This window comes from Dermacentor silvarum, chromosome 1 (genome assembly GCF_013339745.2).
Source record: "Dermacentor silvarum isolate Dsil-2018 chromosome 1, BIME_Dsil_1.4, whole genome shotgun sequence".
Classification (NCBI taxonomy): Eukaryota; Metazoa; Arthropoda; class Arachnida; order Ixodida; family Ixodidae; genus Dermacentor; species Dermacentor silvarum.
The window spans coordinates 258,818,100-258,830,420 of NC_051154.1; the positions used below are offsets into that span (position 1 = coordinate 258,818,100).

Here is a 12,321-nt window from a genome sequence, read left to right on the forward strand (position 1 = left end):
AGTTTAATATGAGCCCGCACCCACGTTAGCCTGCATGCAGCACTATTTGTTCAACAGTTATTCGCCGGTCATCAAGCACTAGAGCCTCCACTTGCGCATCAATTTGTGGTTCCTCGGGCAACGGTCGGCCACTCTCTTCTTTGTCGTCGGGATTTGTTTGACCACGTTGAAATCGTCTGGCGCCATTTCCCAACAGTGCCATAAGCTGGGGAATTCTCACCGCATTCATGCCAGCTCGGCGTGAATGCGTGTGTGAATGCGTACATGAAGACCTGCGCTCATTCTGATGCTTATCGTATACGCCTGATCCAAATTTATCGTGCCGATAATAGGAACTTTATGAACGCCCCTCTCAATCAATTGTCTCCGTTTTTGAGATATTCTTTTCTTTTTATCTGAATAAATGAACGAATTTTTTTTTGCTGACACAGCGCACCCAGTGCGATTGCAAGCGCGATTATCATTGGGTCTTGAGATACAAATATCGCGAGCCATCTCCTAAAGAGGGTGTGCGGGACCACTCGATAAATCAGGGCCACAGTTTAATGCAGGGCTGCACATCATAAAGCTCACGGGTCACATGCGGATGACGACCGAATTTTTAGCTGCACGCGGCCGAATTCAGAATTCTGTGGTGCGTTCGCTACAATTACCGCATTACCATATGACAAAAAACAGCAAAACGAAAATTTTGCGGCCTAATCTGTCCGACACATGTAATCAACCGTTGGTAATCTGGAGCATATATTAAAAAAAGAAGAAACGGACAAGAAAAGAGTAGAAATGAAACAGATGTGACAGTGTAGGATCTTCTTTCAGAAATAGAACTTATTCGTCAAGCTACCAATGCTTAGACCCCATTATTGGCATTGGTTTTGTGGTCATAACCGGATGGTTTCATGAGGTTAAAGTGATGTCGAGGGTTTTACTTCATTTTCACTTATTTGGTCCAACTCCCTCGACCCCTGTCGGCCGATGAGTCATCAGCCATAATGGTTTATCCTTATCGTAAATGGAAATATTTTTTGACAGGTTGAGCCATTGTTTATTTAACGCGCAGTGAAATCCTTTAGTACTGAGAAGCGGTCAATAAAGCAAGAGCCATCGTTGTAAAATATTTCACATGGCTGACAGCTGGCGCAGGAATATCAAGGTGGCGTCGCCTCTTGGCTTTCAAGCTTCACTTGTAGCTTAGGAAGCTTCTGCTTATGGTAAGACGCACCTATTTTATATTACAAAATCGAAAGCTATTAATATATTATAGGTTAGTATTTCAATTTAGTGCCAACATTTAGTCCGCTAACTCCCTCTTCGGCATATCTTAGAGATCGTAATGATCAATAAACAAGTCCATCTAGCGTTGCATCACACTTCAATTGTACATTGTCAAACCACCAAATAGAACATAGCAAATCCTAAAGGCTCACTGAAGGGCAACAGTACACGAGTTTAAGATAGTTAAATATCTATTGACAACACTATTTGAATTTATCCTGCAGAAAAAGGTTTGTTATTTCATAAGAAAATGAAGGCTACACTTCCTTTTTTTTTTCTGAATTTCCAACCGAAACTTCAGCGTCGCTACTTAAGTGCGACTTCACCAATTCTATAGTATTTTCTCGCACTCAAACCATTTCGACATAGGAACACGTTTTCAAAACTTGCAGAGCTTGAATGTTTGGTTCATTTAGGATTGAATGCGATGCTTCTTTACCGATAAACGATTAACTAGGCCCGACTAGACGCTGTGAAAACCCATGACACCACGGTGGGCTGGTGCGGGAATTATAAGGCCAAGCGGCGCAGTACGGGAATTTCAGGGCGACGTCGGCATCCATATTTCGTTTTCGCGTCTTTCAAGCTCATACCTGGCCAACTCTCACGGTAGGAGTTACCGCTCCGTTATTGGAGGCGCGTAATTTAGAAGTACGCTTTAGGTCCCTACAAGGTGGCGGCGGCCCCAAGAAAGTGGGCGACCATACCGGCGTAACCCATGTAGTTGTGGAACGGGGTATCCGTGAAGCGAGGAAGCGCGCAACGCGCAGCAGTGGCTGGCGGGTCCTGGCACACGTAGTTCTGAGGCGTGGGCCGCGTGTCGGCGCACAGGTCTCCGGTGAGCAGCGAGGCGTGGACCTCGAGGCACGGGTCGTGGCACTCCACTTCGGACACGCCGCGGTGTACGTGCCACAAGCCCAGCACGTGTCCCAGCTCGTGCACCAGCGTGTGCAAGCTGCCAGGGCGTCCGAACTGCTCTGGCTGCACCACGACGCCACCTGCGTTTCCCATGTTCCCGAGCTGCAAACATCGCTCATTGAAAAAAATCAATAAAAAATCAACCGTGCAGAAAAACGAGCTCACCTAGAACTGCAAACACATCCTTGTCCCAAGGAAAAGTAGCAATGCCAATAATATCTTTGTCTGTCCAGTGAGCAAACAGAACGTTTATATGCATGGTGTTGTTCAGGCCAAGTAATTCTTTGTACTCTTTCACGTCGATGTAAGATCTGCGAGAAAACGGATAGGAGCATTAGGCGATAAAAGAGAGAGTGAAAGCCCTAATTTCAATCGAAGATAGAGGGACGTATATATGAAATTGGCAATTCGTCATCCACTCGACTGTATCATGAAGCTACAAAGAAACCCCGAGTATTTTAAAAGAAAACTTCGCCGAATGAAAAATGTCAATTTTCACTTTCAAGAACCTTCTTCCGCATTGCGGGCTTCGGCACAACTCGGGGCGAATTCACAATTAAAGCTCTTCGTTCGTAAGTGCTCTCTACCATTGACTGGCCGCATTTGCTAATAACACGTTCAGCATCAGGATTGGCTGGCATTTGCTCTTACGAAACATTCTCTCATAACATCTTTTTCTGAATACGGGCCCTGATTTGCCGTATTTCCGTACGTATGTAAGATAAATAAGAGCATGGAGGGTTGCACACAAAATTGCATATAACTATTTCAGAAACAAATCAGCCGATCCGTATATAGTAGGTTAATGATAAAAAATAATAGACGGCAGCATCTTATTCAGAAAAAAAAGAAAGAAAGAAAAGAGAGACGAATCGTGCGATAATTAGGCAAGATGACTTGTTTGGGCACGCTCGCACCCCACATGATATAAATTTATTCATAGCACCAACACAAAAACAAAACGAAACAACAACATCGCAAAGTTCTCTAAACACACACGCATACACACACACACACACACACACACACACACACACACACACACACACACACACACACACACACACACACACACACACACACACACACACACACACACACACACACACGCACACACACACACACGCACGCACGCACGCACGCACGCACGCACGCACGCACGCACGCACGCACGCACGCACACACACACACACACACACACACACACACACACACACACACGCACGCACACACACACACACACACACACACACACACACACACGCACGCACACGCGTGCACACATACACAGACACAGATACGCACGCACGCACACACACATACACGCGCGCGCGCGCACCCACACGTACAATTTATACCACCCATAAACAAAGCAGAAACCGGTTAACTTATAACAAGAAAAAAGGGTTACAGACAGACACCCGAGCAGCTACAGTGTCGAAATGAAAAGTGTTTGCCAGGATCCTGAGATGCGAGATAGCGCAAGGAAAGTGAGAAAGGGTAGGTGGCTGCCGCTTCAAGTGACTGTTTTTTTCAAAGGCACCCGCATTCTCTTTCTTAATTGCTTGCGTGGCTGCGCATGCATGATAGGGGATATCACGTATTACAACATGCGGGGTGTCGGTCGTGGGGTCACGTCGTTCGAGCACGTGATACCGTGCCGGCAAGAGTCGCGTGGCATCTGCGCACGGCGCAGCGGTACCAGATCAGGTGAGTTCTGCGACTGTGTTTGTGAAGAGTCATACTGTAACCAATGCGCAATAGATGTCATTATAGCTGTGACCAAATAGGCATACATTTGTTCTTCCTTCAACAACAAAACCTAAGAAAGTCAATGTATTGTAAATCTCCAAGGAGCGTCTTTGCCACGTTTTTTTTATTAAGGGTAAGCATTATAAGCTTACGACATGTGTTATTCTTGATGAAAGTAAACGCGCCGTGCGCAAGAATGTCTTTGCTGTTATGTCTATTGAAACAGAGAAGGCATTTACATTTTTCTTGAATAAAGGATACTGGACAATCGCGTAGCTTCAAATGCGTTTTGCTATACGTTCGAAAAAGCTGCCCACCGGTTCGGCGATGCCGGGTCCAAGCAGTTTCCGTTGTTCTCGCTCGAGAGGCAGCAGTCTCCACCGTCCCAGCTGTTGACAGCTTGATTGCACGCCTTGTGGCAAATGCCATCGCCTACCATGGTGGGGTCACATGACTCCAAGGGCGGGTCGCAGTCACCCCCGTCGCCGGCCACAAGTTGACAATCTGGGTTGCAGATGCCATCGCCCAGATTGTAAGATGGGCACCCTAGGGTTACCTGCCTTCGTCGTAAGGAGCTGTTCAGCACTGACGCCTGCAAACACGTGTAGCGCTGAATGTGTGACAGAAATGGGTTTGGCGTCGGTGTGAGTGGCTAATCCCAACTTTATTAGGAGTGTAGCGGTGTGCGAGTGTCTCGAAAAACCGGCGTATCTAATCGCACGCTCGATTGGCATGTCATGTTTAGACAACGTAGCGATGTCGAACTGTTGAAATGCAAAATGATTTCCCGACTGGCGCCTGATGGCTCCTACACTGTTATGTTACGAAAAATGGCAGCAATTGTGAGCAAGAGACTAGTTGCTGGTGAATTATTTTGAATATTTTGTGTGACCAGCAGAACAGGGTGGTAATTTGCTGGTCACCAACCGTGAAAGTACGACGCAAGTACATCTGTATCATCATCAACCAAACGCGTGCAATGCATACAGCAATTGCTGCAGAAGGTTTGGAACGTTTGTTACATAAATCCACACACAAAGTTATACTATATGTCCTTCATGCACCCACTATATGGAAAGTTGGTGAAGGGTTTGCACTAGCGGCCATTACTCACAACGTAAACAAAAAAAGAAGAAATGGAATTAGACTCTCACCTGTGTTAGTTCCCAAGTTATGTTGTACGGCTCGAAAGCTCTGTTCAGAGCTGCATGCTGCCTCTGAATCTGTTCTTCAGTTACGGTTGGATTGGATCCGTCCGAGTTCTTGACGTTGACAATCCTGTACCTGAAACGCGGAAGCCGACCACCAAGAGTCACGAGGCCTGAGCTATTACCATGATGCCCCATTTTTATTTCAGGACGTCAACATCACCTCTGTACCCTGTCCTGGATCAAAACACGAGATATGAAAGAGTTTTACGAGCAGTAAATTTGCCGAGAACTTTGCCCGTAAATTATCAAGTTCAAGATCCCGAGCCGTAAGATCAGCTCACTGGTAGAGTGTCGTCTGTGGTACACATCAGGATTCCTACACAGAGTACACTGTAGGAATACTTATGAAAATACTGGTGAGCATAAATCGCGCCAATTATTTCCCATTGTCACATCTCCTATTTGTTTTTGTTCTGCAATTTATTGGGAGCCAATTATAGCTCGTTCATGAAATGTTACTTCGAGGCTCATCTCATTAACAAACAGCTCTGAGCAATAACAAAAAAAAAAAAAACAGCAATACGTTCATTCCAAGTTCTTCGTGGTGATTTCTTTTGCAGGCTGCAAAAGAAATCACCGCGAAGAGCGAGCGAGTACGTTAAAGGGGAACCTCTTTTAGCGACTAAGAAAGGTCCTTGTGTAACGTATACTCGCTTTTATGTGCGCTTCACGCAGGATTCGCAATGTTTTACCACATTTTAAATAGTTTTCTCCCGAGGAAAACTCAATAAAGCACCCTAGAGTATTTTAGAGGTTTTCTTCCTACAAATATTCCTATGCATATACACTAGTTACCATTGGGAAACGCGCTCCCTATTTGAAGAGATGAAGCAGATGAGGGAATAACTGCGATAATTACTCTGAGATCAAGATGAACGCCAGGAAATGAACGCTAACAACAAGATACATACATGGGCATGAACAAGAATCCCCATGAGGATACACGCGAAACGCACCTGAGTCTCTTGGGGGACCTGAGGCTCCAGTGGCGCTGATAGCTAAGAACCATGTCAGGGTCGTCGCATACGGTGAACCCGCAAGGAGCGGGCTGTAGCTGGATGCCCTCGAGGCGTCCTGGCGTAGGCGTCTGCACCAAGTGTGCCGCGCCGGTGGTCCACTCCCACTGGTCCAGAAACTCGAAGTGGTCCACAATTAGGGCACCCTGCACATCCTCTGGTTGCCAAAGGTCGCGATGCACCTGTGCCTGATTAAGGCCACGGCCCCAGATGCGTAGCCGGTCCACTAGACCCCGATAGTGGCGGCTACGGGTCCCGCCCAGCGACAGACTGCGACATGATGATCCCGACTTCAGGAACATGCTGCCTTTCTGTTTGCTGCTCACGGCCACCTGGAGGAAGGGAAGAGGAGGGAGAGGAGGAGAGGCGGGGACCATCGGGAGATAATTGTCTAAGTCAAGCGATAGCTTCCTCAGGCAGTAATGTGATTGGTCGAAGCCGCTTTGAATTACTTTTTTGGAGCAGCTAAAGCATCTATTTGGAGCAGCAAATCAACCTTTGGAGAAGTTACCAGGCACACATTTTTCCACACAAATATTTACTCTAGCGAGAGCAGTATTGCCATGTTCTCCTTTGTAAACCGGTATATGCACATGCGCATACCTACGCTTGTCTATAGGAAATCCCGGAGGATGGATTTCACATATTTCTATTCATTTTCCGGCGAAGAACCCTAAGTTTATTACTCATATGACTCCCTGTTTCGTAATACACCAACACTTTTCCAATACCGTTCATTTAAGTACATGAGTGTTCCACACCCGCTAAAACCTTGCTGTCGCAGCCGAGATTCAATACCGCCACCCCGTGCTCTTCTCAGTAGCAGAATTCCACAGGCCACAGCGGCGAGTGGAATGAAGAGATTTGCCCTCTGTCTAATATTTAAACTGTACTGCATGTACCGTTATGAGCATCATAACGAGAAATACCAACATGCATTTGTTGTGAAATGAAAAACTGTATTGTAATCGAATGTGTACACCTTACTAGTCACTCTAGACATAACGCAAATAACTCTCAAATTAGAGATCTTCGACCTCAGAAGACCTGTAATTGTACCAAGTATTATTATTCTCATATGTACAAAACATTTAGAAGACTAGCTTTTCCTGGACTTGGCCAATAATCTCACTTTTCGGTTTGCTTACTTTTGATGAAAAGTTAACACTTCCCATATAACTCGGAGCGTATACAAGCTGAAAAACTGATACAGTAGAAGGAATAGTTTGGACTCCCTGCATTCACGCGTGCCCATTTTTCCACGGCATAAACTTTTGTGGATCTGGAGGTATTGGGTCGTGCATCTGTTAATCAAATCAAACTCTGCAATCAGGCATTGCCGCAAATCGTAGAGAAGCAACCTAAATGAACACCTGTCAGCCAGTCGAAACGCAGGTTAATATCATAAAAATAAATAAATAAATAAATAAATAAATAAATAAATAAATAAATAAATAAATAAATAAATAAATAAATAAATAAACGACATCGGGATATGGTTTTGCTAGAGCTCAGACATGTTAACAAGAGCTTGCAAGTGCGGGGCTCCTTCGATGCCTGCAGCACCATCTCGTGATGCGCACTAGCGTTATCGAAGAGGGTGTTTTCCCGCCCATTGCATCCGGCCAGCTAACACTGCCAATGCGTGTACCCTTGTCAATAACGCCGGTGGTTATTATGAGCCGGTGTTTCAGATAACGACCACGCGCTCCCACGTTCCTGTTAGCATATCTGAGCTCTGTACTTGTACCGGATGGCGGGTAACTTGGGCTAGTTGGTAAACATTCATGCTTGACAAAACAGCGCTAAATAGACGAGGAGAAAGAGGATGTGTGTCCTTTCATTGTCCTGTTAGCGCTCTTTTGTAAAGCTGCGTGCTGTTTTGTCTATAGATTAGTTTTGATATAATGCAAGGCGGTCGCGATAGCCATTCGACAGAAAGCGAGAGACGTTTCCATTTCTACCCGCACGCTAGTGTCAAACGTCAAACTCGCTCATTATCGCAGTACTCGACTACGTTACCGGCTATAGATGCACTCGTTGTCTGAATAGCGCACGTTAATCTGTCGCCACACTCTCGCAGCCTTCTTTGTTCAGTTTAGCATCTACAGTTTTGTGCGAGTTCATCCAAGGTGACCGCGAGCGCTTATCACTTGCACGCGTTCAACAAAACTGCCATTTTCGCGGGGACATGTAAAAAAATGCTGACTCTCCCGTAATCGAGAGTAGATGTAAGCATGAAATGGCAACCGGCTAAGCAGACTGGTAGGAGATGATACTAGCCACAATCTTAAAATGTGCGTAGTGCATGGTCGCAGCGGCACACCCCACCACAGCCGCACCGCACCACACCACACCACGCCATACTGTGCACTGGTCCATATGGACGCAATAGTTTCCTGTCGAAGACAGAACCTCATTGCAAGTCTCGCCTCGGCCAAACAGCCATCCGCGGCGCGCCGGATGCTGCCGGCTTGGTCACGCAACTTGGCGCCATCTCTCGAGCCGGCGCAAAACCCGCGCTGTGGAACTCACGGACCGCTGGCGTTGAACAGAGCTCAAGCAACCTTGTCTCAGAGCCAAAAGATGACAATCAAGTGTGTGGTGGCCTGTATCTGCCTTTTGAACGTCGCTATTGATAATGACAAACAAAACTTCAGCGTACTAGAAGTTACAGCTTCAGTGACATTGTGGACTAACATCAGAATACTCGGAAGCAATATTTTTGTAACTCGTGGAATGACGATTTGCGCGCATCATTGTCATTTCGGGAAGCTTTGAACAAGCTTGCCCGTTTTTGCGTCCTGCCAGGCTTCTGAACATGTTCGAATGTTCCACGCACGCTGTCGCTTCGCGATGTGAACGGCAACGCAGTTCGCGGCAGGACACGCGTCTCGATGCTGGAGTCACCGTTTACGAGACGTGGTGTCGAGGCACACGTCTTCCAAGCCGAGCTGTAATTAGTTCAATTGAGACGGTCGCGAATGGCAACGGTATCTTCTGCAACTGCGGCACGAATGGTAATTACACTTACGACTATGGTAAGCTGCACCCGCCAAGCGGCCACCATTGGGATTGGAGAGTGAATGACCGATTGTAGATGTTTCCCCGAAAAAAAACAAAAACAAGAAACTACCGTCATGAGCAGAGACTCGGCGCAAATCCCGTAATTTTCGCCCAAATGGAGCAGGATGTAGCAGGTTTCACGTCTTAGCTCAGTTTGGCGCAATAATCACATCAATTACAAGCAGTCGCGCACCAACGAGGGGGGGGGGGGGTTCGGGTGTTGGAACCCCCCCCCCCCCCCCTTGTGGACATCTCAGCACATTTACACCGGGAGTCCTGGTGTAAATGAGCTGAGATATGCACAGTTTATCGATTGCGATAGCAAATTAGTAGGCAGCTATACGAAGTAAGAATAGTTGTATTATCGGCCGTATAAACTCGTAAGCATTTGCTTACTAAATAAATTAACAAGCATGGCGTAATGCACGCACAGGCAAACATAAACACATCTCACTCGATGAGCGCGGATACTCGCTGTCAAAACACTGGCGTCAGGAAGAGCGGCAGCTGCGGCGAGCGAATTGGCTTTCATGCTGCCGCTCGCTTCAACGCGAACTAAGCGGCGAGAACACAGTGCGCAAGAAGCTATATGACCACTCAGCGTACCTAGACTCTGTACTCATCTCAGGTCGCTTTCAAGATAAGGCCCTCCTGGCCGCGCCATAAGCAGCCATCGCTAAAGTAACCCCCCCCCCCCCTCCCCCCTTCCGATGCCTCGCATGCAGTGGAAGAAAGCGTGTTTCTTCCCCGCCTTGCTCCCTTGCGTACGCGAGATTGAGCCACCATCCTCGGCTCACCCTCGCACAGGTTCACTCACACCTACAGAATACGGCGCGTGGCCATTTGGACTTTATAAGGAACATCATGGCGACGACGACGACGGCAATGCATCTGGAGTGTCCATATAATTTTTATCACAATAAAGAAGTAAGACACTGCAGCCGGAAGCACCTGAGGGCTGAATGTCGTACTCACTCCGATATCTAGGGATGTACGTACCTGGGCGCCATTGACGAATAACCGCGTGTGCGCCCCATCGAAGGACACAGCCACGTGGTGCCATCGTCCCGGCGAGTACGGCACCGGGCTTCGCAGCACCGACGTCTCCTGCGAGCGGGCCGCCTGCAGGTGCAGCGCGAAGCGCCCGCTTCGCTCGCCGTCGCGGCCGTCGCCGTCGATCTGTAGCGACCAGCGCTTGCCGCTCAGCGGGGAGCACACGTCGCGGGCCTCTGTACTCGCGCACAAACGAAACAAGGAAAAAAGGGGCAGATGTACACAGAAACGGCGGAATGTGCTGTTACGTTGTCTGTTGTTTTGTCAATGTTATTTCTTGTTCATTTGAATGCGCAGGCATGTTAGCGAAGCTGCCGTTTTGCTGCAATGCAATGGCTTGACCTCATGCCACCATTCTTTAGTCACTGGTGACTACCTCGTCGTGGAGAAGCCAGCGATGTTACAGTTCCGAACATACCAAGTTACCTCTAAAGCCAATCAATAAAATAGTTATATCATAATCAATCAGGTTTGACAACTACCCACAGTGGGTAAACGTTAGTGTGATGCGTTTTATGTCAGAATTGCTGCATGAGAGACGTGGCGTATCACCAAAAGGCGCTCGCTGTATGCTGGCAGAGAAAAACGTGGAGGAGGCTTAAGCTTCGACTTTAAGATTGGAACGCGATAGCATTGAAGGATCCCTGATTGCTTCTCACGCTTCCCGGCAACTGCTGCTTCTGTAAGCATAATGTTTGCCGGGAAACGCTGGCGGGGAACGCTATGCACGAAGGCGAGCTTTCTGTTTTTTTTATTATCTTTTTCCCGCACGGCGGGCGCCGCTGTTGCCGCGGATGTGCGGAGGTTAGTGCCATCTGGGGCAGTGTCCTATTTATTACATACTGCACACCCTTGGGTCCAAGCAGGTGGGCAGTTTAAAGATTACAGTCATAATACAAAAAGCTACAATAGAGACTATTTGGAGATTAGTGTAATAGCATAGATAATAAACACAAAATAACAACAATGGAATCTGTTTCAAGATTAGTGTAATAAGACGTAATACAATACAAATGAATGCAAAACAACAACGGAATCAGCTGTTTCTAGATTAGTGCAATAATAGTGCTACAATAACAGAGATGTGAAATGGTGCAACAGTGCTACTTTAGTGTGGTAGGAGAGACTAAGAAGATGCCTGGGCCGGCATTTTGTAGCGATGCCTTTCCGATGCTAATGCCTTTTCGCGCTTTTCGCGCTCGGTCAGTGGTCAGAGCGACGGTCCGCTCACGTTATCAACGGGATCAGCCGGCCGTGAGCGGTGGATGATAATACTAGTATAGAATAAAGAATAACGCATCGCTACAAAATACCGGCGCTGAATTAATTCGTTCCTATCTAAGACCATGCATGGAAAAAAGGATTACTTATAAGTGTCAGTTCTAGCAAAATAAGGTGTTCGAGAGTTAGGCTGATGGTGCCTTGTAGGTCTGGTTAGTAAGGGTGATAGGTACGGTGATGGATCTATCGCAAGTGCGTGCTTAAGAAGCAGTGAGAGGAAGTCGATTCGGAGCTGTTTTCGACGCGTTTTAAGAAGGGGAAATTCGTTGCCTATGATTATTTCGATGGAGAGTCAGTTCATGAGAATTTGTTATAAATAAACCGGACTGCTTTCCGCTGTATTCTTTCAAGGCACTTAATGTTTATTTGAGTATATAGGTCCCATACTGCACTGGCGTATTCTAATTTAGGTTTGATTAAGGAATAATAGCATATTAGTTCAACATTGCTTGGGGTGGTTAGAAGTTTTTAGTAAGCAGAGCTTTCGAAAGGCAGATGAGTGCATATTATTAACATGTATATGGAAGGAGAAGTTAGTTGTTAATGTAACACTTAAGTATATGTAATTGTTGACTTCTTTCAGCGACGATGAGCCAAGTCTGTAAGTAAAAGACAGATGTTTCTTTTACGTGTTATAGGTAGGAATACAGTTTTGTCGGTGTTAACAACCACTCCTCAATGCACCACTTCAATATGTTATTCAGGTTGTTTAGCTTAATTTGATCATCGGGGAAAAAATTTCCTCGAAG

At 46.6% G+C, this 12,321-nt stretch overlaps 1 protein-coding gene across 1 annotated transcript in view; it reads right to left on the reverse strand.

The window, feature by feature from the left end:
• LOC119439798 (pappalysin-2-like) overlaps window positions 1-12,321 on the reverse strand; it is a 52,883-nt gene that overhangs the window by 14,195 nt on the left and 26,367 nt on the right. Inside the window, exons 3-8 of the mRNA XM_049660886.1 lie at window positions 10,238-10,467; window positions 6,113-6,504; window positions 5,100-5,229; window positions 4,263-4,537; window positions 2,359-2,504; window positions 1,983-2,273 (exon numbers count right to left, since the gene is read on the reverse strand). Of these exons, the coding sequence (XP_049516843.1) occupies window positions 1,983-2,273; window positions 2,359-2,504; window positions 4,263-4,537; window positions 5,100-5,229; window positions 6,113-6,504; window positions 10,238-10,467 (1,464 nt within the window). The remainder of the gene's footprint in view (window positions 1-1,982; window positions 2,274-2,358; window positions 2,505-4,262; window positions 4,538-5,099; window positions 5,230-6,112; window positions 6,505-10,237; window positions 10,468-12,321) is intronic.